Below are 27,604 nucleotides of genomic sequence, written 5' to 3' on the forward strand. Positions count from 1 at the left end.
CCGGCAGCGGGGGGCAGTTAGGGGTGACCAGGCAGGCAGGCAGGCAGGCAGGTGAGCGATTAGGAGCCAGAGGTCCAGGATTGTAACAGGGATGTCCCGGATTGGAGAGGGTGCAGGCTGGGCTGAGGGGACCCCCCACCCCATGCATGAATTTCGTGCACTGGGCCTCTAGTAAAATAATGAGAACAAAATAAAATACGCCTCCAGACTCACCAACAAAACACAGCCACACTATAAATTACCAGTGTGAAGAAGTGGAGAGGGGCCATTCTACACATCTTTCAGACATTGAAAGAATTAAGGGCCCTGGTCGGTGTGGCTCAGTTGGATGGGTGTCGCCCTGTGCACCAAAGGGTTGCCAGTTGATTTCCAATCAGGGCACATGCCTGGGTTTCAGGCTCAATCTCCAGCAGGTGTGTGTAGGAGGCAGCCGATTGATGTTTCTCTCTCCTCAATGTTTCTGTTTCTATCTCTCTTTCCCTCTCCCTTCCTCTTTTTAAAATCAAAAACATTTTTAAAAAATAAAAATAAAAAAGGATAAAGGGGTAATATGAATAACTATGCCAGCAAATTTTTAAACTTAAAATAAAATAAAATAAAATAGACAAACTGCTAAGAGACACAAGCTACCAAAGCTCACTCCATAAGAAACAGATATTCTGAGTAGCCCCACTTCCAGGCGCAGATGACTTCACTGTGAATTCTGTCACACGTTTAAGAAATAGTAACACCAGTTCTGCACAAACTCTTCCAGAGCACTTTCCACCTGGTTCTGCCTGGCCCGGCATCACCTTGACACCAAACCACACAAAGACATGACATCACAAGAAAAGGGCAGACCAGTATTTCTCATGAACACAGACTAAAAATTACTTAACCAAAGTTTAGCAAATAATCCAGCAACACATGAAAAGAACACATCATGAATAGGGGGAGTTATCTCAAGAATGCAAGGTTAGTTCAGCATTCAGAAACCAATCAATGTAATTTACCATATCAAACTGAAGAGGAAAACCATGGAATCATTTTAGTAGATGCAGAACAAGCATTTCAACATCCATTCAGGATAAAGGCTATCAGCAAATCCTATCTAATAAAGAGGGACTATGCTAATTGATCATCACTCCGTCACAAAGATGGCTACACCCACAGCTGAGGCCAAGTTCCCATAAGGAGCCTTAAAGAGCAATCAGTAGGGGCCTGAGGCTACGCCCTCCCCCGCCCCTGTGGGGCTTGACAGGGGACCTCAGGCTGTGCCCCCCACCCAGCGGGGCTTGACAGGGGACCTCAGGCTGTGCCCCCCACCCAGCGGGGCTTGACAGGGGACCTCAGGTCATGTCCCCCACCTGGCGGGGCTTGATGGAGGACCTCAAGGCATGCCCCCCACCCCAGTCTGGGCTGGGGGACCTCAGGCCATGCCCCAGTCCTGGCGCTGGGCCAGGGGACCTGAGGCTACACCCCCTGCCTGGCAAGGCTTGACAAAGGTGGGATGGCTGGGTCTGGATCTAGCCCAATGGGGAGGCGGCCAGGCCTGGGTCTCACGGGATTTTGAGGTGCATGTGGGTGGGCGGGGACTTGACTCTGGGTCCTGTGGTGTGCCCCAGACTCTGACAGGAAGAAGGTTTTCATATACATTTTACTAATTTTCTTTCATCTCTGACACTTCTATTATAGAGAAAGGGCAAATAGCAATATTAAAATACTTCCTCTAATTAATCCCCTTTTAATGTGCGCGAATTTCCTGCACCAGGTCATTAGTTAGAAATAGAAGGGAACATCCTCAACTCGACAAGGAACATCTGCACAGCTGACCACTACCATCAAACCTCATGAGGAAAGGGTGAATGTTTTTCTAAGGTCAGGAACAAAACTGTTTTTGAATCTTCTTAAGTCTCTATCCCAACCCCACACAAAAACTAACTAGAGCAACGAGGGATAACAAAACCAAAACCAAAGACAATCTCTACGACACACGAGGTAACGACAAGGTAAGCCCACCAACCAGAAAATACAAGGGGCAGGGCTGTCGCAGGAAAAGGGCATGACATCAGCATGGACCATTGGCCACACCTGAGACTCCCAAAAGAACCAACAAGAACTCATAGGGCCCTACCTGGTTTGGCTCAGAGGATAGAGCATTGGCCTGAGGACTAAAGGGTTCAGGGTTCAATTCTGGTCAAGGGCACATACCTACCTTGCAGGCTCAACCCCTGGCCCTGGTCAGGGTGCATGCAGGAGGCAACCAATCAATATGTCTCTCTCGCGTCAATGTTTCTCTCATTGTCTCTCCCCGTCCCTTCAACTCCTTCTAAAAATCACTGGGAAATATCCTCGGAGAGGAGAATCAATCAATCAATCAATCAATCAATAAAATAACTCATTAGGAAGCTCAGAGGGCCAGGTTCAGAAGGGCAGCTGAAATCAGGAGGAGCTCCACACACTTTAGTCCACACTAACTGTCCACAACTGTCTTTCACACTAAGAAATTTGTAGAAATCAAAACCCAAACTGAGTACCACAGACCATCAAGAAAAGAGAAGAAAAGGGAAAAAAGATCCCGATAAAAGCACTGGAGGGGAACAGAACCAATTTCATTAAATCAGCTGCCATTTTTCAGCACTTCACAAACACAAAACAAGAGGGCGCTCTAGAGCCATGACTTTGGAAAAACTTTCCTGTGCCAGGCTCCTCCAGGAAAACTGATTTCATGTAAAAACAAACAAAAAAAATAGCATGCTCACACGATACAAAAATTATTATACAAAAGGCAGAATCACATCCCTACAGACAACAAAAGCACACAAGAAGACACGTCCATAAAACAGATGAAAATGATAACCTATTATTTCATAACAAGGTAGAGAAAGGCATTCATAACGAAAGTGAAAAACACATTTAACATTTAAGATAATTAGGAAAATAAATAAATAAAAATTATTTTAAAAATAATTTGCTAAACAAAAAGTTGGAGAAAAATGAAAAATAATTTTTTTAAAATCAAGGAAATGAAAGGGATAAAAAGGATTTGAGGAAAAGTGACAATTACAGAAGACAAACCAAGGAAATCCAATATGCACATAACAAAAGCAAAGCAACAGAATACATACTCAACACCAATTCAAGAAAATATAGCTAAAACAGCGCTGGCCAGTATGCTCAGAGGTTAGAGCATCAGCCCTTGCACTGAAGGGTTGTGGGTTGGATTCCTGGTCAAGGGCAAGTACCTGGGTTTCAGGTTTGATCCCTGTTTCCGGTTGGGGCTTGTGCAGGAGGTAACCAATCTTGCCTGGGTTGTGGGCTCCATCCCCAGCAGGGGGCATGCAGGAGGCAGCTGATGGATGTGGATGAATTGATGTTTCTCTCTCCCTCTCCCGCCCTCTCTCTCTAAAAATCAATAAAAACATATGTTTTTAAAAAGAGGTGAATGGTGAAGAGGTAAGTGACTGGTAAATCTGTTTATACCTGTGTGGTGGTTATAAAGGTGTTCACCTTAAAATCATGCGTGAGTTATATGTCATTTGTTCTATGCCATCTATATATGTTATACTTTACAAAAACAGTTAAAATTAGTTTCTAAGTTTAGATTTCTTTCTTCCTTTCTTTTTGTGGCATGACATTCTTAAAATAAAATTTCCTTTACCTCTGATTAGAAGACAATATGCAAGTAACTATATTACATTACTAGAGGCCCGGTACACAAAATTCATGCACGGGGGTGTGTGTCCCTCCGCCTAGCCTGCACCCTCTCCAATTTGGGACCCCTCGAGGGATGTCCGACTGCCCGTTTAGGTAGGATCGGGCCTAAACGGGCAGTCAGACATCCCTCTCACATTCCAGGACTGCTGGCTCCCAACTGCTCGCCTGCCTGCCTTCCTGATTGCCCCTAACCACTTCTGCCTGCCAGCCTGATCATCCCTTAAGCACTCCCCTGCCAGCCTGATTGATACCTAACTGCTCCCCTGCCAGCCTGTTTGCCCCCAACTGCTCTCCCCTGCAGGCCTGGTCACCCCTAACTGCCCTCCCCTGCAGACCTGGCCCCCCCAACTGCTCTCCCCTGCAGGTCTTGGACCCCCCAACTGCCCTTCCCTGCAGACCCGGTCACCTCCAACTTCCCTCCTCTGCCAGCCTGGTCACCCCTAACTGCCCTCTCCTGCAGGCTTGATCACCCCCAACTGCCCTCCCTTGCAGGCCTGGTCCCTCCCAACTGCCCTCCCCTGCTGGCCATCTTGTGGCGGCCATCTTGTGTCCACATGGGGGAAGCCATCTTTGACCACATGGGGGCAGCCATCTTGTGTGTTGGAGTGATGGTCAATTTGCATATTACTCTTTTATTAGATAGGATAGAGGCCTGGTGCACGGGTGGGGGCCAGCTGCTTTGCCTTGAAGGGTGTCCCGGATCAGGGTGGGGGTTCCCTTGGGGCGTGGGGCAGCCTGGGCGAGGGGCCTATGGTGGTTTGCAGGCCGGCCACACCCCCCCGGCGACCCAAGCGGAGGCCCTGGTATCTGGGATTTATTTATCTTCTATAATTGAAACTTTGTAGCCTTGAGTGGAGCCAAGCCTCTTGCTCACTCCATGGCTGCAGCCATCTTGGTTGGGTTAATTTGCATACTTGCTCTTGATTGGCTGGTGGGAGTGGCTTGTGGATGTAGTGGAGTGGTGGTTAATTTGCATATTACTTTTTTATTAGATAGGATTCTTTTCTTATCTAATTCATAAGAAATGTCACTGGACTCCATTCAGAATCCCTGTGAAAACCTTACTACCATTTGACCTCAAGAGGGAGGTTTGAGCTAGTAAATTAAATGTCTCTAGACATCAGTGAGATATGACTCTGGTGAGTGTCAGTCCACCTCTAAGAACATCATGGAACGGACAGGTAAACAGCAAATGCCAGGCGACCTAATGGAAACCAAGACCGGATGTTGGTCACTCAGAAGCAGACCATCCACTAGAACCACCAGAGCTTGACCCAGGCTCAGTACACAGGGGTCACATTAGCTGATGCTCCAGTGACCCTGGGCTCCACCTTTGCACAACTAATCATTCTTTGCTCACATTCTCACATGCACCCAATAAATCCATCATTTTCCCTCTGGCTTTCTTTTGGAATTTTTCTGTTTCTTACTTATTTGCAAGCAGCAATGAGGAATGGTGGGTAAGAAACGCTGGCCTGGCTGAAATGAATTCAGGCAAAATCAATGTGCTATCTACAACCATTATTTCTGCTCAGTTTGATTCACACAGGGTCTGAGAAGCCACATAACAAGTCATGTGGCCCAGCCAGTGTGGCTCAGTGGTTAAGTGTTGACCTATGAACCAGGAGGTTACTGTTTGATTCCCGGTTAGGGCACATGCCCAGGTTGCAGGCTCGATCCCCAGTGTGGAGCATAGAAGAGACAGCCAATCAATAATTCTCTCTCATCGCTGATTTTTCTCTCTCTCCCTCTCCCTTCCTCTCTGAAATCTATCTATCTATCTATCTATCTATCTATCTATCTATATATTAGAGGCCCGGTGCATTAATTCGTGCATGGGTGGGGTCCGGCCAGCCTGGCCAGGGGGAGGGGACATGGGTGGTTGGCCAGCCTGCCTGCTGGTCGAACTCCTGGTCGAGGGGACAATTTGCATATTAGCCTTTATTATATAGGATATACACTGAGTGGCCAGATTATTATGCGTTCAGAGATCATCATAATCTGGCCACTCAGTGTGTGTGTGTGTGTGTGTGTGTGTGTGTGTGTGTGTAAAAGTCATCTGCCTGAAAAATAAGTCTCACTGGCTCATAAAAGAGGAGCCCCCTCTACATTCAAGACGTTTTCAGGCTTACAGCCTATTTTTTACCAAAACACATTAATTTTCAAAAAACTCCATTCTATATATTACATGTATTTCAGGAAATTTTTCCTGGGAAATGACAGCACGTACAGAGTCAGGAGGTACTCACTCATGTTCAAGGCAGCCATTCCTCCTTGCGGGGCCGCCGGGTAGACACTCGGAGCATTTGTGGTCATAAAATCTGCAATCTGCTGTAATGCCAGCAGGCCGGTGGGGTTTTTCCCCTTCTTAAATTGTTCCTGTATCATTGATTCCAACTCTTCACAGAAAGCCTAGTAAACGGTAAATTCCAACAGTGAGACACCATTTCCTTTGTTTCTTAAGAAGGCAAGGGTAACTTTCGCGCAGACTGAGTTGCTGTTGGTTTTCATCCAATCCTAGGAAGGTGGATGGATCCTCTCATATATAACTACTTGAGGCACAAATTGGTACATTCTTTCTGGAAGGAATTTAACAATATAAACGCTTAAAAATGTGAGCAGGCATCCTATTCCTAGGAATCCTTTCTAAGGAAATACCTAGGGATGTGCTCAAGATTTATCTGTAAGGATGTTCACCGCAGCAGTACTGACAGAAGGCGAAACGGGTGACGTCCACAGGTGAAACTGCAGGAGACTAATGAAATCCACGGACCCACCTGACCAGCAGTCGCCAACCTTTCGGACCTCGTGGACCACCAGCTGGCAACCGCTGCACCTGACAATGGAATGCTATGCACTTTCAACGTGAAAGACCAAGTAAATGGCATAAATGTACTCTTGATATATATTTGAGTTAAAAGGTTATAAAGAACACACATGCATCTTTTTTAAGAGCAGATGCATATGTAAACATAGAAAGACTAAAAGTAATACATCAAAATGCTCACTGTAATTCTGTGACAGAATCACTAGTAATTTTCATGTTCTACTTTACGCTTCTCAGTATTTTCTTCATAATACATTTTTAAAATTAATGTTAAAAAATAAACCCTAAAATACTCATCCTTTATAAAATAATTCTAAATTAGGCAGAAAGGTTAATAAGTTGGGTTGATGGAAATTTTAACATGAAGTCACTACTGAAATACACATAATTTATAATTTTCCCAAAAATTATTAAAATTTTTCACATATCCTATAAAGAAATAAATATTGTCAAATAATTATAAATAATATTGAATGTGAAAGTCAGAGTTCACTGATTATCCAGACCTGATTATAAGCCCTTGGAGTGCTGTATGGTTCTATGTTAACCTTACTTCTAGTCTCTCACCGCTTGAGCTGAAGAGATAGATGGCGAAGGGACAGACTAAGTACACCTGTCTCTTGAGGGAAGCAAACAAAAGCAAATGCCGTGGCGTTAATTCAATGGCATAAAAGAATGCCAAGAGCCAGGAGCCCCTGCCTACCAACCATGCTACCTAATGCCATCCATCACCTTCTGCAGTCAAGGAGGGAGGGGAAAGCTGGCAGGGCCTTTGACTGCAAGGAAAAACTGCTATCACTGACACATGGTTCTGGGCTACCTTTGATGGCCATGCAGACTGCAGGGATCCAGACAGACATGCACAGCAGTAGGTAAAGAGATACACAGACAGATGGCCCACTAACCCTCAGAGTGTGCTGGGCACAGGGCATGCAAAAGCTGAATTAAACAGCTCCCTGCCCTCAGGGGCTCTCCATCTGAAAAACCAATCTATTTCCATGGTTTTCAAATCCACATACAGCTCTGAGGGGAGCTCAATTCAACATACACTAAACATGTACTACACACACTAACACTGCACTAACGTCCTCTCTCTGCTCCAGGACCCCATGCTGCACTGGGTAACTGTGCAGGGACTTGACTGTCTTTGCACAGTGCCTGACACTCTATCCCTAGTGATTTGTTGCTTTTATGTAGGAACACTGTTCAAACCAAAAGTCTAGATATGGCACTGATTCTTTTTTCTTCTCACCTCTTCCTCTTATTGATTCCACATTCAAAATAAAACTCAAACGAGTCTACCCCTCTCCACCTCTATAGCAGCACCCTGACCCCAGCCACCATCACCTCTTGCTTGGAAGACGGCTTTCTCCCTTGCTCCACAGGATGCACTCTCTTCTCTACACCAAAACCAGGCTGAGTTCTGTAAAAACTGAGGTGCGTCTTTCCTGTCTGCAGCCCTCCAGTAACTGCAGTGCTCTGAGTGCAAAACGAACCCTGACCTGAGCTCCCCCAGCCTTCCAGGACCTGCTCCCTCCTCCCTCTCCAACCCGCTGCACCTCCCTCCCGGTCCCTCCTCTGCTCACACACACTGGAGCCCACCAATGCCCTGGTCCTGGGAATGCACCTTTGCCCCTCCCTCAACCTGGAATGCTCCTCCTCATGCCCCCTGCACATCAGCCAGCTCCTTCCCCTCGCTCAGAGTTCAGATTCACCTTCCTTCCTTTCTCAGACAGGCTTTAAGAAGAGGAAGAGGAGGAAGAAGAGGAGGAGGAAGGAAAAAGATAAAAAATATGAACAATAAAATGGCAATAAACATCTATCAACAACTGAATCTAAATATCAAAATAAATGAACAAGAAATCCAATGAACAAAATAAACTGATGAATAAAATAGAACCAGCCAGAGGCATGGCAACAAGGAACAGACTGAGGAATCTCAGAGGGAAGCGGGAGGGGACAGGAGAGATTACATTCATTACCTACAGACACAGACAATAGGGTGGTAAAGGCCTGGGGCAGAACGGAACCGGGTGGAGGGGGACTATGGGGGAGGGGGGTAAAAGGGGGGAGACATCTGTAATACTCTCAACAATAAAGATTAAAAAAAAGAAAAAAGGCCTGTCCTAACCAAGACATACACAACCTAATCATCCAACTGTTCTATTGGTTTCTCACTGCATATCTCCAACTAGAATGCAAAGTTTGAGACTTCATCCAGGTGCTTACACAGGTATTACATATATGTTAAAATTCATCAATCCGGACACTTAAGATCTGTGTACTTTACTGTACATTATACCTCAGTAATATGTGAATAACAACAACCAAACAAATAAATCAAGAGTTAGAGGCCAATTCCTTGAACAGCACATAAGAGATAATAAACATGAATAAAAAATTCAATGGCATCCCACAATATTAAGATAGTAAAGTAAGAACAGATCAGCAGAATGCGGTACACAGGGCAGCAGCGTCCCCAGGAGGAAAGATAAAGACAGCTCCTTTACCTACAGACGCAAACAGAAGACACTTTGGTGGGTGTCGTTCAAAAGCTGATCAATCAGTAAATCAGGCACTGCCGAGGCCTACCATGTGCCCGGCACCCAGCTAGGTATTGGGGAGGAAACAGCAATTTTTAAAAGGTGCCAATAAATAAATACTCTGAGAAGCAGTCAGAGTAAAAAGGAGAAATAAACACCTGCTACCCTTTATGACACTGAAGATTTTCCCCTATTGCCTGATAACCTGAACTAAACGGAATTCTTTCAACAGCAATACATACTGTATATAGAGGCACTGATTTCCTGTGTTAAGACAACCTGACACACACAACAGTGCGTCAGAGGGCAGAATGGAGAAGGAAGCAGATACTGGGAGAAGAAGCCGCTCTTACAGGACTCTGCAGGATCATGGACACTCTCTTTTTTTGCTCCATCATGTTGAAGTCCTGGCGAAGGTCAGGTGCCATGTTCCTCTCCCGCAGGTATTCTGGATTATTCTCATCCACCCTGTCGAAGTACCTCTCTTTGTGAGGGGCTGTGGTCGGGGGTGGTGAGGTCACCACTGCAGCCTGAGTGTCACCATTCATTGTAGAATCTTCCTAGGTTCCTACAGAATAAAAATGAAAGGAAGCATTGTTTCTGAATCAATGTGCAACGGCATTTCACAACGAGCACACCAGCCTGACAAACACATCTGCAGCGTGAGGACCTCGCTGCCTGACCATCGGAGCCATGACGTGGGAGGCTTCTTTGTGGCCCTGGCTGACCAGCCATCTCCACCTTGCACCAGCCAATGGCATTTCTCGTCCTTGCTGTTGTTCTTCAGCAGACAACAGAACAATCTAACAAAGCTACTATATCTTCTCACAACCTGAAGGACCAGATAGTAAAAATTTGACAAGACAGTTTCAAGTCAGGACATTGTCCCACAACCGTTCTTTTCTGGAGAAATTTGATTTATGTTATTTTTCTAAAAAAGTTTCAGTAGTGATTTTTCAAAAGGTTCCCTAAATAGATCAATAAGGAAGAAGCTCCTCACACATCTATGCACACAAATAAGAAATGACCCTCTTCAGCATCACCTTTTTGGTTCAATAGTAGGTACCGAAAATGTCAACATGCCCTACTTTGTGAATAAACCTAAAAAATGCCCAAAAGGCACAAATTTAAGGCTGCTAATATGTGCCCAGCAACCAAGAAGGCACTTACTTTACATTCTTTTTAACCCCAATATTTTATTTGAAACTAGAGGCCCAGTGCATGAAATTCATGCATGGGTAGGGTCCCTAGCGGCTGCCGGCTGCCCGCCGGGGCCTCCCTTTTCCAGCTGCTGGCCAGAGCCTCCTTTCATTCTGCGCCGCCCCCTGGTGGTCAGCACAGGTCATAGTGAGCGATCAAACTCCCAGTTGGTCGAACTCCCGAGGGGACACTTTGCGTATTAGGCTTTTATAGATATAGATGATGTTCAAAGATACTAAATTATGTTCATCTTTAACTACTAAATCTCTAATCCAAGCATGTCAAACTCAAAGGCTAGCACGGGCCACATAAACAAGGTGTAAGTTTATGTGGGCCACAAAAAAACAAAAACTTCAATTTTCATAGAAACATCAGTTTATTTCAATAGAGACACGCTGAATTCAAAGGGCCGAAATAAATGAGTCATCGTTAACATAAAACAACAGAACATTTTAATAAAAATTAATATTTTTCTTGAATATTAACTTACCAGACACTGAATAACTGTACAAATTAATAAGCATCACACAAATAAACCTATTTTTCTTGTTCTCCAAAAGCAAAATATTTCCTGTTGCACACACCAAACAAGTCAGTACAAGACTAATGATATGGCAATCGGCTGCTAAAATATTCACTGCTAGTATTAGTGGAGAGAAATAGTGTGCCATAAGAGAAATGAATGCAACATGATTATAGCAGTCAGTCATTAGCAAACGTTGTAGTTCATTATTAATAACTAGAGGCTCAGTGCACAAAATTTGTGAACTCAGGGGGGGGGGTCCCTTAGCCCGGCCTGCACCCTCTCGCAGTCCAGGAGCCCTCAGGGGATGTATGACTGACACCCGCCACTGCGCTTGCCAGCCATGAGCCCAGCTTTTGGCTAAGCGGCGCTCCCCCTGTGGGAGCACACTGACCACCAGGGGGCAGCTCCTGCATTGAGCGTCTACCCCCTGGTGGTCAGTGAGCATCATAGCGACCAGTCATTCCGCCATTGAGTCGATTTGCATATTAGCCTTTTATTATATACGATTATGTATAACAGGATATTGTAAAAATTAAGTTATGAAAATTTTATTAAAATGTTTCTTACAGCCCTAACCGGTTTGGCTCAGTGGAAAGAGCGTCGGCCTGCAGACTGAAAGGTTCCAGGTTCGATTCCAGCAAGGGCATGTACCTTGGTTGCGGGCACATCCCCAGTAGGAAATGTGCAGGAGGCAGCTGATCAACGTTTCTCATCGATGTTTCTAACTCTCTATCCCTCTCTCTTCCTCTCTGTAAAAAAATCAATAAAATATTTTTTTTATAAAAAAAGTTTCTTACATACTGTTATATTGGCTGAGCCACAAAAATATTTATTGTGGGCCACATGTGGCCCGGGCCGCGAGTTTGACATGCTTGCTCTAAGCAGCACCTTTACTAATCATCATACAAGTAGTTCAATTTCTATTATTTCTATACAACACTGAATGACACCTTTAACAATGTATTTATATATGCAGTATTTACTGAGCAGCTATTATGTCCAGTCACTATGCTGGGCACAAAAATTAGTTAGACATGGTCCTCCCTTCAGGGAAGCTGGACTCGCTGAGACAGAGGCTGATTTGGAAGCAACAGGGCTGGGATTCCAAGGCAGGCCATCTGGCTGCAGAGCTTTTCTTCTCTAAGCCACACTGTAAGTGATGAAGAGGACAGTGGGCGGTAGCAGAAGCGGGGGGGGGGGATGAGAAGGGATGGAAATAAGAGCACAGATGCAAAGACTGTCCTTGAACAGGAGGTCCGGGGAATCTGGGGCTGGCACTGTTAGCTGTTTTTGTGTGTTTTTAAATCATCGCCTGAGGATATGTTTATTGATTTTAGAAAGAGGTGGGGAGAGAGAAAGAGAAAAATATCAATCATTTATCTCCTGTACACACCCTGACTGGAAACCACAGCCTTTCTGGTGTGCAGGAAAATGCTCCTACCAACTGAGCCTCCTGGCTAGGGTTAGCACTGTTAACTTTTTAATATGCATATACAGGATGGGGCAAAAGTAGGTTTACAGTTGTGAGCATGTCAGAGTTTATTCTTTTTTAAAAAAATGCTTTTATTGATTTTGAGAAAGAAAGGGAGAGGGATCGAGAAAAACATCAATGAAGATAAACATCTCAAATCAGCTGCCTCCTCCTGCACACCACCCACTGGGGATTGAGCTTTCGAAACCCAAACATTGCTGTAACCAGAATCGAACCAGTGACCTCTTGGTTCATGGGTCAACGCTCAACCACTGAGCCACGTTGGCAAAGCCAGTTTATTACTTATTACTTATTATTGTATTATTACTTATTATTGTATTATTTTCCATGCTAGAGGCCCGGTGCACTGATTCATGCACATTGAAAGGAAATTAATTAGAAGGTGGCCGGTGGGGCGGTTCTGGGCGAGATGGGCCAGACACGCCCTGGAGCCAACCTCCCGTGGTCCCTCCCAGGCTGGCCGCACCTGGGGCGGCGCCAGGGCTCAAAGGGCGTCTGCAGAGTGAGTGGGGTCCCTCTGGCAGGTGGGGTCCCGCAGCCTGGCCTGTAGGGATCGGGCTGAAACCAGCAGTCTGACATCCCCCGAGGGGTCCCAGAGTGCAAGAGGGCACTCTGCAAAGTTGCTGTCACTCGGCAGCTCCTGCGTTGTGTGTCTGCCCCCTGGTGGTCAGTGTGCGTCATACCTACTGGCCAGTTGGCCAGTCGCTTAGCCTTTTATATATATATACACCAGTGGCTCAGTGCACGAAATTCGTGCACAGAGGAGCGGGTCCCTCAGCCCAGCCTGCACCCTCTCCAATGAAGGACCCCTTGGGGAATTTCCAACTGCCGGTTTAGGCCCAATCCCTAAACCGGCGGTCGGACATCCCTCTCACAATCTGGGACCACTGGCTCCTAACCGCTCACCTGCCTGCCTGCCTGATCGCCCCTAACTGCCTGTGCCTGCCTGCCTGATTACCCCTAACCTCTCTGCCTGCCTGCCTGATCGCCCCTAACTGCCCTCCCCTGCTGGCCTGATCTCGCTCCCAATTGCCCTCCCCTGCTGGCCTGATCTCACCCCTAACTGCCCTCCCCTGCTGGCCTGATCTCACCCCCAATGGCCCTCCCCTGCAGGCCTGATCTCACCCCCAATGGCCCTCCCCTGCAGGCCTGATCTCACCCCTAACTGCCCTCCCCTGCCAGCCTGATCGCCCCTAACTGCCTCTGCCTGCCTGAGCACCCCTATCTGCCCTCCCCTGCCGGCCTGATCTCACCCCAACTACCCTCCCCTGCAGGCCTGATCTCACCCCTAACTGTCCTCCCCTGCTGGCCTGATCTCACCCCCAATGGCCCTCCCCTGCCAGCCTGATCTCGCCCCCAACTGCCCTCCCCTGCCGACCTGATCACCCCTAACGGCCTCTGCCTTGGCCCCCACAACCATGGCTTTGTCCGGAAGGAAGTCGGACGTCCAGAAGATGGCAGGTCGACCCGTTCTAATTAGCATATTACCCTTTTAGTAGTATAGATTATATAGGATTGCTTAAATGGGGGAGGGGGGAGCCTTTTTCAGCAGGAGGAGATGCTCTTGGCAGACAAAAATACATAATCCCTATATCTGGATTGATAGCCAGCCATATGCACTGTACTGCCAAACTGGTCATTAAAAAATTGAACTGCTTTCTTACACCTTACACCAAACAGCTGTTGCCCTTAAAACCCCTCCTCAGCCCCCACCTTAGGCTCTGCCTTTGCAGTTCATCCAGATTAGGTTCTGATTGGTCGGTTTCTATGCCAGTCAGCGTCAAAAGCTCCGCCTCCTAGGCAGCCATTGGCTCCTCGCACTTCACCCGGATTTGGTTCTGATTGGTCGGTTTCTATGCCAGTCAGCATCTCTGGGCCTATCAATGGGCCTGATCAGAGAGGTGGTGCTGATCAGCAGCCCCAGCAGAGGCCTAAGAGAAAGAGAGTCACGGCTGCTGGCCAGGCCCTAAGAGAAAGAGAGAGGCAAGGGCTGATCAACAGCTGCCATGGAGGCTACGGATCAGACCCTGCTTCTCTCTCCAGGCCTCTCTTAGGGCCTGATCCACAGCCCCCTCACAGTCAGTGCTGGGTCACAGCACCCGCAGCAGTGGGCAGTCAGTGCTGGGTCGCCACAGCAATCCAGCAATGACTTCCAGTTGGTCGAGCCTTTGGTCGTTTTGTACGTTACGGACCCTGGGTTTTTATATATTAGGATAGATGAACAACTTTAAACTCACTTTTGCCCTGCTCTGTAAATCATCTAGGAATCACATTAAGACACAAATTCAGATTCAGTAGATCTGGCTGGGGTTGAGATTCTGCATGTTTCATGAGCTTCCATGTTATACCAATGCCACAGAACTTGGACCACAAGGCTGTAAAGAATAGTTTATTTATGCCAAAAAAAAAAAAAAAAGTTTGTGGTACCAACAGCCAAAGAATCCGTTTAAGAAAACTTTTTTTTTAAATATATTTCTTTATTGAATTCAGAGAGGAAGGGAGAAGGAGAGAGAGATAGAAACATCAATGATGAGAGAATCATTGATGAGCTGCCTCCTGCACGCCCCACCCCCCCCGGGGATCAGGCCCTTAACCCAGGCAGGTGCCTTCTGCTAGATCGAACCTGGGTCCCTTCAGTCCGCAGGCTGACGCTCTATCCACTGAGCCAAGGGTAAAACTTTTTTTTTTTTAAGAAAAAAATCAATTTGGACATTGCCCTTCTAAACTAAAGATATGATAGAAATAAAAGCAAGCTTAAAGTGACAGTATTTCAAGGACTGAAAGACAAAGCATGAAAATAACAGGAGACTAAAAGTCAACACAAAATAAAAGAACTGATGTGATGACCTAAAATGTAGTCTTTAAAAGTACTGTTCTCTAAATGCCTCCTTTAAAATTTTAGTTTACTCTGTTTACTTTAACCTAGTTTGCTCTAAAAGAACAACCCAAGAACAAAATAATGGGTGTCTGACATTTCTCTAAATGTAAGTGAAGCTGAACATTCTGAGCCAATGATAAAATGTTCTATTTTAGTTTTTTTTTTAAAGACAAAAGGATATACAGCATATTAACTTCTCTATGAAGTTAAATGAGTCCCCAAATTAAGACATTTTATCAGTAAATAGGAATACAGAACATTTAAGAAGCAACTATAACTGCTTCCTGGTTTCCAGAGCTGACTGGAAGAAAAGAAACTTTGTAAAACCAACATGTTAAAGATAAGGCAGAGACTGCTCCGTTTTTATTACGAACTGCTGTGTGAATGGGATAAGGTAGACTGCAAACCAGATATACATGTGTTTCATTCCTTTAATAAGGAAGTCTATAAACTTCAATCAAAATACACATATTCTGAGCCCAATAATTAAAAAATAAACATTCCCTGGCCAGGTGCTCGGTTGACTGGAGCATCTTCCCGTACACCAAAGGTTTTGGGTTTGATTCCCAGTCAGAGCACATACAGGTTGCAGGTTCCATCCCCGGTCGGGAGGCAACTGATCAATGTTTCTCTTTCGCTCTCTTTCTCCATCTCCCTTTCTCTCTCTAATCAAATTTTAAATTTTTCTTTTAAAAATTCTCGGGCCCTAGCTGGTTTGGCTCAATGGATAGAACGTCGGCCTATGGACTGACAGGTCCCGGGTTCGATTCCAGTCAAGGTCACATGCCTTGTTTGCAGACTCTATCCCCAGTAGGGAGCATGCAGGAGGCAGCCGATCAATTATTCTCTCTCATCATTGATGTTTCTATCTCTTCCTCTTCCTTCCTTTCTGAAATCAATAAAAAAATATTTTTTTTTTAAATCCTCAGGTGAGGATTTAAAAAAAAAGGTTATCTCTGATAATCTCCTTTAGAAAAATAAATGAATAAATAAGTAAACAATTCCATTTTTAAAATACAAAACCTATACTTGGTTTTCTGTCAGTTATGGCTTCAGGTTTCACTAACTTAATTTTAAGAGTGTGTTAAGATAGCAAATTTTTCCTAGGAAGAACTCTACAAGAAATTATTACTTAATCCATTATTTTTTATGAAAAAATACAGATATAAAAACAATTCTCTACATATGGGGCCAGGTGGGTAATTGAAATATGGGGGGACTATTCTGTAAAGTACATGATTGTCTAACCACTACGTTGTACACCTCAAACTAATACAGAATTGCAAACTGTAACTGAAAAAGGAAGAAGGAAGGAAGGAAGGAAGGAAGGAAGGAAGGAAGGAAGGAAGGAAGGAAGGAAGGAAGGAAGCCAGATTCAGGCTTTCAAAACAGGGTGAGGTAAAAGTAGGCTTACAGTTGTTTGTATGGAAAATAATTCAATTAAAAAAAAAAGGAAAGAATTCAATTAATAAATAATAATACAAAAATAAACTATGTGTTTTGAGTAATCACAACTCTACACCTATATTTGCCCCACCCTGTATTTTCCCCACTTTGGGGTTCTTTTAATATCTGAGTAGGTTTATTTTTTTATCTGAAAAAACAACGGATTCCATATCTGGCTTAGGAACATTCTAATTAATAAATCTCAAAGAGCAACAGTTTTATTTTGTGCCATGCCAGATAACAAGATGAAATCCATCTGGAAATAAATGTTAAAAGTAGCTTTTTGTTTTGTTAAGAAAAAAATAATTCTGGATACTTAATTTTTAAAATAGAATGTATAATACACATATGACTTAACATAAATATTAAAATCTCAATACCATATTATAAAACTAAAGATTCTTCATTATAATATATATAAGATTATACCATGTTTAAGTGAAATGTATAAAATTTCCTATTCTATAATCTTATCAATATTGTAATTATCATACAGACAAGATTATATCATGGAAAGTAAGCTGTATTAAAGTTAAATAAATTGACTCAAGGAGCATATAAATTGCTATGATTTTACCTGTGTAAAGTTTTAAGATGTCACAAATCTTAACGTGTTAATACCTAAATCAATGAAATCTCTGGGAACAATACTTTCAGACATACACACCCAACATAACGCAAAAGTCTGGATGAACCACGTCAAACAAGCCTGGCCTGCACATGTAACGCCTCACATTCAGCCACCTGTCTCCGTCCTGCCCCCACCATTCTGATCTAGCTACTTACCACCCACCTCCTGGGGGCGCAACAGCCTCCTAACCAGTTTCTCTGCCTCTAGGCTCCTAACAACACCCACACCAGTCCACTCTCCACAGCTAGCCAGAGGGAGGTTCAAAATCATGTCACTCACTCCCTGCTTAACCTGACAGCTAGTTAAAGGCCTTTATCTGGATCATGATTCAAACTGTAAAATGAAAAATAAAGAATGACATTTGGGCTCTGGACAGTATGGCTCAGTTGGCCGGAGCGGTGTACCAACCAACTGAGGATATACAAACAAATACACCAAAGACTCTTGGGGCCACGGCCACAACAGAAATCGACACACCAGCAGGGAGAACACATCCAGCGGGGGGCGGGGGGGGGGGGGGGGGGGGCAGAAAGAGCAGACAGGGTGTTATGGGCGGAATTGTGTCTCCAAAAATTGATGCTGAAGCTCAAACCCCCAGTCCCTCAGAATGTGGCCTGACCTGGAAAGTCTTTGCGGATTGGTGAGTTAAGATGAGGCGTTACCACGGGATACTGGACACAGATACAAGTACAGGGAGAACGCCACATGAAGATCAGCTGAGGCGATGCGCCACAAGCCAAGGAACCCAAAGATGCCAGCCAATCAGCAGCAGCTGGGGCACGCCCTGGACCACACTCTCCCTCGGCCCCAGAAGGAACCAACCCTGCGACACCTTGACCTTGCACTCCGGGCTCCAGAACTGCCAGGCGAGTTTCTACTGTTTATGCCCCCCAATTTGTAGTACAGTAAACCCGCAATTTTTCAAACCTCGATTTAATGGACTTAGGATTTAATGGACAAAATTTCTGGTCCATATGTCATATGTGAAAATTAACACCCTGTTCATTTTAAAATGCTTTTAACCAACAATTGCTTATAATTAAATTAACAAGTTATATTTTGTTATTAATTCACTGTGTGTTTTTTTGGGGGGGGAGTTGTTTTTTTGTTAATCCTCACCCAAGGATTTTTTTTCCCACTAATTTTTAGAGGGGGGGGGAGAACATTGATAAGACAGAGACACATCGCTTGGTTGCCTCCTGCACACGCCCTGACAGGGGGCCAGGGACAAACCTGCAACCCAGGTACATGCCCTTGACCTAAATCATACCTGCAACACTTTGGTGCACGGGGACCACGCTCTAACCACTGAGCAACACCAGACAGGGCAATTTGTCAAATTTTTTTAACAAACCCACTCGGACTTTCAGCTTTATATAACAGACTTTCAGCTTTAGCGTTTAGAAACCCTCTCACCCGAATTAATCTATTATTTCAAGGTTTTACTGTACTCTGTCACAGCAGCCCCAGAAAACTAATGGAGGGCTGTCCAGAAAGCTTCACAGAAGAGATGCTTCTACTTATTTTAAAATGTGTTTTTATTGATTTTAGAGAAAGGGAGAGGGAGAGGAACATTGATGTGAGAAACTGATAGGTTGCCTCCCATACATGTCCTGACTGAGGATCAAACCACTATCTAGGTATGCACCCTAACCAGAAATCGAACCAGGGACCTCTCAGAACATGGGATAATGCTCAACCAACTGAGTCACACCAGCCAGGGCAAGAAATACTTTTAGAACCTGGCCAGTGTGGCTCAGTGGTTGAGTGTCGACCTATCAACCAGGAGATCATGGTTCAATTCCCAGGTTGTGGGCTTGATCCCCAGCATGGGGTATGCAGGAGGCAACTGAACAATGATTCTCATTGATGTTTCTCTCTCCCCCTCCCTTCCTCTCTGAAATCAATTAATATAGATAGATGAGAGAGAGAGAGAGAGAGAGAGCTGCTGTTAGAGCTAAGCAGGTGCTTCCAGGTGGCTTGGGACAGGTGGCCGTCACCTGGTGAATGAACACCTATGAGCTTTAAGACAGCAGCACCAAAGAGGCAGCATAGAGAGGGAGCGGCCAACGGCCCTTCTCTCACACAGGGTGCCGGCACCAACTCCAGGAGCGTTCACGACCTAACTGAACTAGCTAGTCTCTCTCCAAACCTTTCAGCCCACTCCTCTCAAGCCCCAACTCAGACAGTTCCCGTGCTGTGAAGCTCCCCACGGCCCTGAGCTGGCCCTTGGCCTCTTGTGTTCCAAGACACCTTGTTCTCACCTCCCTTCAGCCATTTTCAAACAAGATCCAATCACTTGTGTAGATGCTTGTTCCCTCCCGTTTGTGGGCCCATGAAGAACAGGGACACAATGTCTAGTTCATTTTTTGTAAGCAAGCCCTGGGAGAGTTTCACAAATAGTAGTGACTCAACTTTGTTTGTTCTTGCAGTAGGGTACCTGATGCAAGGGACACCCTAACTTCTCTGGAACAGCTCCGTGAGGCTCACATCCCTCACCAAAAACCAATAAGTAACCAAGTGAGGTGATGACTGTGTTCACCAACCTGATTGTGGGAATTGTTTCACAGTGTATACACATATCAAATCGTCATGCAATACCCTTTAAATATATTCCAGTTTTGTCAATTATACCTCAACTAGAGGCCTGGTGCACACATTCATGCACAGGTGGGGTCCCTCGGCTTGGCCAGCAATTGGGGCCAATTGGGGCATCTCACCCAGTCCTGATTGGAGCCGATCGGGCCGACTGGGACCAGCTGGCTGGGGGGTGAGGGGGTGGGGCCGCGGGAGGTTCTGATCGAGGCAATCGGGACCGGCCTGCCGGGGAGAGAGACCGCAAAAGGTTGGCCATGCGAGTGCACTGACCACCAGGGGGCAGCTCCTGCATTGAGCATCTGCCCCCGGTGGTCAGTGCGCATCATAGTGACTGGTCAACCAGTTGTTCCCTCATATTTAGGCTTTTATATAGGGAGGTAAAGCTAGAAAAAAAGCTTAAAAATAAGTAAAAGTGAAGCCTTTGCTGAAAAAAGTGACAAGATTTTTTTAAAATTTATTTTTCAAGTACAGTTGACATACATTATATTAATTTCAGGTGTAAAATACAGTGATCAGACATTTATAGGCCTTAAGAAGTGATCACCCATAAGTCCAGTACCCACTTGGCACCATAGTTATTACAATATTGACTATATTCCCTCCCTAGGCCCGTGGTCGGCAAACTGCGGCTCTTTGGCCCCTTGAGTGTGGCTCTTCCACAAAATACCACGGCCTGGGTGAGTCTATTTTGAAGAAGTGGCATTAGAAGAAGTATAAGTTTAAAAAATTTGGCTCTCAAAAGAAATTTCAATCATTGTGCTGTTGATGTTTGGCTCTGTTGACTAATGAGTTTGCCGACCACTGCCCTAGGCTGTACTTTATATCCCAGTGACTGTTTTGTACCTCTTAATCCCTTCACCTTTTTCACCCCATCACACCCCTCCCCCCCGGGCAATCATCAGTTCTCTGTATCTGTGAGTTTTTTTGTTTGTTTGTTTTTTAAAATATATTTTATTGAGTTTTCACAGAGAGGAAGGGAGAGGGACAGAGAGCCAGAAACATCGATGAGAGAGAAACATCGATCAGCTGCCTCCTGCACACCCCCCACTGGGGATGTGCCCGCAACCAAGGCACATGCCCTTGACCGGAATCGAACCTGGGACCACGCAGTCCGCAGGCTGACGCTCTATCCACTGAGCCAAATCGGTCTCGGCTGTATCTATGAGTTTTTGTTTTTGTTCCTTTGTTTTTTAGATTTCACATGTAAGTGAAATCATATGGCATTTGTCTTTCCCTGAAGAGTGGCAAGACTTAAACAGGCTTAGAGGAGCCGACACTTCGGGCTAAGCCTGGCAAAGGGCTGGGAACAGGGCTACAGAGACAGTCCACACCCTGTCAGGCGCCTCGGGTGGGAAAACAGAAGAGACTTGGATGCCCAGGCCAGAAATTCATCACAAACTCTCAGAAACCTAAAATTCTAGAAGGGGTGCTGAAAAGGGAACCAGACCCCTTATCTACCGGCAGGAGGAAGCCCAACATTGGATCCCCCTCCTAGATAAAAGGGAACCCACTACCACGAGTCAGAGCCCTCACAGCGCACGTTGTGAGCCAGCTCCCTGCTTGTGCAGGACAGACGCCCGCCTATGTTTAGGGCTCCTCCTCACAGCCTCAGGCTGACGGAGCACGTCCTGCTTGGGATACGGAGCTCAGTCAAAGCCGTTAATTCCTCTGATCAGATTATTTCTATTCCCGTCTCTCCAGATGTTCTTTAACAGATGAAATGGCTCAAATATCCCCTTTAAAACAGTCACTATTTACTATGTGGTAAGTACTGATTAGAAACTCAATTTTTCGTGTATGAACTCACTTTTTTCTGCTGATAAGGAAACTGAGGCGCAAAGCAGTAACGGGGTTGCTAGGGTCTGACCTCAGGCTGCCTGGCTCTATGACACCTGCCCGTAAATTCCCTTACATACCATCTCTGGCCATCACATGTCCCAGCAAGTTCAACTTAGGAAAGAGAGCAAGCTCTGGCAGGGCAGCTCAGTTGGTTAGAGCATCATCCTGATACGCCAAGGTTGCAGGCTCAATCCTCAGGAGGGCACATACAAGAATTGCATAAGTAAGTGGAACAACAAATCAATCTCTCTCTCTCTCTCTCTCTCTCTCTCCCCCTTCATCTCTCTAAAAATCAATAAATTTTTCAAAAAGAAAGATGCCCAGGCCAGTGTGGCTCAGTTAGTTGGGCGTCATCCTATGAAACAAAAGAGTGCTGGTTTGATTCCCAGTCAGGGCACATGCCCGGGCTGTGGGCTTGATCCCCAGTGCAGGGCATGCCGGAGGCAGCCGACCAACAATTCTCTCTCATCGTTGATGTTTCTCTCTCTCTCTCTCTCCCCCTTTGATAAAAATATACTAAAAAAGAACATAAATAAAATAAAATAAAATAAGCATCACTGAGGTATCAAATGACCAGAGTACACAGTATTTTGCATTTCCAGCAGCATGCTGACACCAGACATTTGTTTGAAGTTTTATAGTTGAATACGTATTTTTAAATTAAATCTTTATTGTTGAAGGTATTACATATGTACATATCCGTAGGGTGACCCTCTCCTGACTTTACAGGTGATAAAACGTAGGTTCTAAGAGGCTGTCTTAGCCTGAGGTAGACACAGCAAGTTAACAAATTCTCAAGTTGCGTTGGGAGTGTACAGGGTTAAAAGACCCCCCCCCCCCCCCCCCCGTCTCTCCTCCAAAATGACTGCTCCCACCAGAAGCAGTGATGAGGAGATGTCTCTAAACCCGTGCTGGCTCCCCCAACAGCCACCACCCCCCCCCCGCCCCCCCGCCCAGAGCACTGGGTGCCTGCCTCTGCGCACCAAGCAGGCAGATGCCCTTCCTCTGGCGTCAGGAACGCCGGGCAGGTTTCCTGCTGACCAACGGGGCACTGGCACACTGGCCCGGGAGCCTACAGCCACTAGGGGAGCGCAGCCCCTCGCCACCAGGAGACAGACCGGGCCTTACCCTTTCTGCAGTCTGACAGCATCTCACACGCGTCTCCAGGAGCAGCTCCACAAGTGTGCTCAACTGGGGGTCAGCGGGCTGTGAGGGCCTTAGAGCCTTTCTCACTCAGTGTGATGAAGTTCTGTCATCGTTTAAATGTTACCCCTTCGTTCTATTTATTTATTTTATTTTTGTTAATCCTCACCTGAGGATATTTTCCCATTAATTTTCAGAGAAAGTTGGAGGGAAGGAGGGAGAGAGGGAGGGAGGAAAAAGGGAGGGAGGGAAGGACACACATATCAATTGGTTGCCTCCCTAACCCAGGATAGAAGCTGCAACCCAGATACATGCCCTTGACGGGGAATCAAACCTGTGACCCTTGGGAGTGTGAGCTGGTGCTCTAACCACTGAGCACACCTTCCAGTACTGAGCCCTTCGTTTTAAAAGTAGGAAAACTGAGGCTCAGAGAAGAGAGAAGATGGCAGAGAGCAGCAGCCTGGTGTGTGTCTAGTCACCATGCTGCTTACTAGTTGTGTGATCCTGGACAAGTTGCTTAACTCCTCTCTGGGACTCAGTTTCCTCACCGATAAACTGGGTGTTGTGATGCAGCCTTAGGGATACTGTAAGAAGTGCTGCTTGGAGGGCATTAACAGAGTGTCCGGCAGGCAGACAGTGGACACACGTAAAGTGGCTGATTCCTGGACAAACCTAGGACCAAAGTGTCCTGGCCAGCCCTGCGCGCATGCCACAGCACCGAATTCCTTCTTGCTCGCATTTTTGTTGTTGAGACAAATAAGTAAAAATTTCTTTTATCTGTCATAACTACAACTAATAAAATTACTTCTCAGTATCACTACCACCTTCCTACATTAATATCCAAATAACTTCTAAAGTCTTTTAAAAATTCCAACTGATAATTAAAGGGGAAAATTATAAAAGTCTTAAAAACCAGAAATGAAAAAAAGTCCAAAAACCAATTTAAACAAAAGAAAAATTATGCCTCAAATAACATATATTTATTAGTTTTACTTAATCTAAACGGTGCCATTTCAAAAGACATGAGAGCACTGGGGAAGAGGGAGAATGCAACTCTAGAAGACTCTGCACTCAGGCCTGGAGAGCAGCTACGGATCCCATGCGGCTTTCAAATGCAGCTGCCGCAGAAGCTAAAGGGTAATCTCCTTATTTTCCACGGGCTCTATATTCATTTTCCCATCAAATCTGTGCTGAGCACCTACATGAGGCTACCAGGGCCGGCACTGTTCTTCCATCTGGAAGCCTGGGAAACATCAAGGCACAAAACAGACTTCTGCCTTCAGCAGAGGGGGCCTGGCAGTCAAGAAGACAGTTGAGTCAACCACACAGAATGTTAGACAGCACTACGTACTGTGGGTGCGGGGCTGGAAGGACAGGGAGGTGGGAGGCAGTGGCAGCAGGAGGCAGTTAGGGCTGGAAGAAGGTGACGTCAGTGGCGAGGGTGTTAGGCACGCCCTGCAGAGAGCAGCTAGAGCTGAGACTGGAGAGAGGACTGGTGTTGGTGGTTTGGGAGCAGGAAAGGGGGATAAACTGGTCTGTTGGTCATCGTTTTCTTTAAGCGCTGAGACATGTGTATTTCATCTGCACTTTGGTAAATAAGCAAACGAAGATACAAAGAGGCTCACTCAGACCTCACGAGGTGGAAACAGAACCCTCAGTTCTCCCTAGGTCCTGTACACCCGTGTCTGCTCCTCACCTCTTCTGAGTCCCAGATCCACTAGCCTCTCTCTGTACACACACACACACACACACACACACACACACACGCTCCTTCCCGCCTCAGAGCTTCCAGAACTCTCTTCTCTGCCCAGAACAAGATGAGCCCAGTTACTCTGAGGGCCTCATTCCTGTCAGCCAGGTGGCAGGTCAAATTTCACCTCCAAATGTTGAGACTGGTTTCCCTGACTACCCGATTCGAGTACCCCAACTCTAAGCTCTCTGAAATCACCCAGGGTGCTCTGCGTTTTCTTTCTCTTCAGGGCACTTACCACCACAGTCAGAAGACTACCAAGGGAGCCAGCCTCCTGCTCTGTAAGCTTGGGGGATGAATGGTCTTCACTTCTCTGGTCTCAGCTTCCACAACAAGGTTAGCACAGGACCGCCTCCCAGAGGGAAGGCATGTAATATGCCTGGCACAGTGTCTGACCCACAGGAAGCACGCCAGTGTCATTACTAGGTTTACTATCAAAAATTCATTGCTGTCTCCTCTATTAGAATGTAACCTCCAAGAAGGCAGACTCATTCCCTCCTGCATTCACAGGGCTCACGCTGAATAGGTCCTCAGTAAGCAGACATTAAGGAACAAACCAGTACAGGTCTACCATCCGGGGCTGGCAATGCTGACTTTGGACGCCAGAGGCATTTGACTTAAGAAAAGCCGTCATTGCTTCCTTCAATCACAGCTGACGTCTGACTGAAGAGGCCCTGGGACAGAGCAGCTCACTAAACAGACCCAAATCTCAAGCTCCAAACTGCAAATGGACAGTCTGTGTATCAAACTGGGTTTTGTGTTTTGAGTTACCTGGGTTTTATGTTTCTAAGAATTACGTCAATTCCCAAAGTTGGTATACAAAGCAAAAGTAGCTTTATCTGTCTCTAATGGGCTAGACTTGGAGACTCAAGCAAGTACAATTCCCAGAGGTAGGGAACTAAGAAAAGCAGGAAAGGAGACTTGTAGACCTCACCACGAAGTGCACTGGCGCTTACAGGGAAGCCCGGAAAGACTGCAGGAAGACAGCAAGCACAGGCTGACCAGACACACGTGAGTGTAGAAAATTCTAAGTAAATTTAATACGGGAAAAAACTACCCTGCGCTCCAGTGAAACACATTAGGGGCACTGTTTAACAACACCAGCCTAAGGTGAGAGTATTTCCCTGAAAAATTTATGGATCTACACCGGGGGCACATTTTAATAGTTATGAAACAGTGGGATGAAGTATTTAATCGTATAAATGACCTACTGAGTAAAGGTAGCCCATACTTCAAGCTGTTCAAATAGCACAGACAGAAATGGATTGCAGCCATGTAACAGGCGAATACAACATGCAGACGGGGGCTTCTGTCAACCTCTCCTGCACTCGGCAGCCCCAAGTATCTGCAGGCTGAATCAGAACGGCTGTTTGCCTGGCCATTTCTGAGTGGCTGCAATAGCTCTATTCCCCGCCTATCATCTGCCTGAAATCAAGGTGAGGCCAGTAGGTGGTAAGTACATGCGTGGGTGACTCGCAGGTACTACAACTGCCGAAAAGTGATGATAATAAATGGGAAGAAGGAAGGTTTTGTGGTCATCAGAGTTCAAACTCCAGCCAAATACTTACTAGAAATGTGCCCTGGGCAAGTTCACTGTTTGTACACCAGTATTTTCACTGGCAGAAGGGGGACAATAATAACACCTATCTTACAAGACTGTTGAGGAATGGGCATGATATGCTCAACATAAAGTCCTGTTCACTGGTTAGCATAAGCTTGACAGCTGGTACTGGAAACTCCTCCCGTTGGCTTTCAAAAACCTGGAATACAGCACTGACTGGTGTTGCTAAGTGGTTAGAGCCGTGGTCGGCAAACTGCGGCTCGCAAGCCACATGCGGCTCTTTGGCCCCTTGAGTGTGGCTCTTCCACAAAATACCACGGCCTGGGAGAGTCTATTTTGAAGAAGTGGCGTTAGAAGAAGTTTAAGTTTAAAAAATTTGGCTCTCAAAAGAAATTTCAATCGTTTTACTGTTGGTATTTGGCTCTGTTGACTAATGAGTTTGCCGACCACTGGGGTTAGAGTGTCAGCCCACACACTGAAGGGTCGAGAGTTCGATTCCCAGTCAAGGGCATGTACCTGGATTGCAGGTTTCCCTGGGCTCGTCATGGTGCATACAGGAGGCAACCAATCGATGTGTCTCTCTCACATCCATTTCTCTCTCTCTCTGCCTTCCTCCCTCTTTTCCTCCCTCCCTTCCTCTCTTCCACTCTCTTTAAAAAAATCAATGGAGCCTGGCTCAGTGGTTGAGCGTCGACCTATGAACAAGAGGTCACGGTTCAATTCCCGGTTGGGGCACATGCTCAGGTTGCAGGCTCAATCCTCGGTGTGGGGCGTGCAGGAGGCAGCCAATCAATGATTCTCTCTCATCATTGATGCTTCTATCTCTCTCTCTCCCTCTTCCTTCTCTGAAATCAATAAAAATACATTAAAGAAAAGAAACACCTATAATATAATAAAACATACTTAATACTAATGAGTAAATTAATCTTTGGTAGTTAAAATTCCCTAGAGTTACTTTACTTATCTAAATGAATGTCAATAACTCCCATATATAAACCCCATTTCTTAACAAGTACTAAACTTGGGGACTGAGGGAAACCCTATAATTTTTGCATATCCCTTTTGTTTAAAAATGAAAACAAAATGACTAAAAACTAGAAGTCTAACATCTGTATATGCATAGGTGCTTTAAAACCCTTAAAATTATAAGGCTATAGATTAGATTTTTAGAAATAAAATCTTTTCAATTTGGGGAGAAAACCTGGAGGACAGTAGAAAAGATACACGTTCTGTGAACAGCTGGTTTTACCCGACACACTGAGGGGTGGCTGGTCACTGGAATGGGGGAGAAACCCCTCCAGACAGGCTGAAGCACTAAGCGGTGTGCCCAGAAAGGGGAAGTCTAAAGCCCAGAGGAGGCCGAGCTCTCTTTTCAAAGGAGCAAAGACGACGCCTATCCCTCCCATCTGTCATTTAATACTTAGCAAAGTAACACCGGCACTTTTAACCTGAACTTCACCCGGCTTTGAAATGA

The 27,604-nt window shown here is 45.6% G+C and overlaps 1 protein-coding gene across 6 annotated transcripts in view; it reads right to left on the bottom strand.

The window, feature by feature from the left end:
- The window catches only part of ADD1 (adducin 1), a 79,728-nt gene that overhangs the window by 26,343 nt on the left and 25,781 nt on the right, over window positions 1-27,604 (bottom strand). For 5 of the 6 annotated variants that reach the window (XM_079767652.1, XM_079767651.1, XM_079767648.1 and 2 more), the window contains exons 2-3: window positions 9,420-9,634; window positions 5,946-6,108 (exon numbers count right to left, since the gene is read on the bottom strand). In XM_079767652.1, coding sequence (XP_079623778.1) covers window positions 5,946-6,108; window positions 9,420-9,614 — 358 coding nt within the window. In that variant the 5' untranslated portion in view covers window positions 9,615-9,634. Of the gene's footprint in view, window positions 1-5,945; window positions 6,109-9,419; window positions 9,635-13,997; window positions 14,718-27,604 lie in introns of those variants that run through there. The other variant, XM_079767650.1, reaches the window with a different exon arrangement.

This window comes from Cnephaeus nilssonii (genome assembly GCF_951640355.1).
Source record: "Cnephaeus nilssonii genome assembly, chromosome: 1".
NCBI classification, from domain to species: Eukaryota; Metazoa; Chordata; class Mammalia; order Chiroptera; family Vespertilionidae; genus Cnephaeus; species Cnephaeus nilssonii.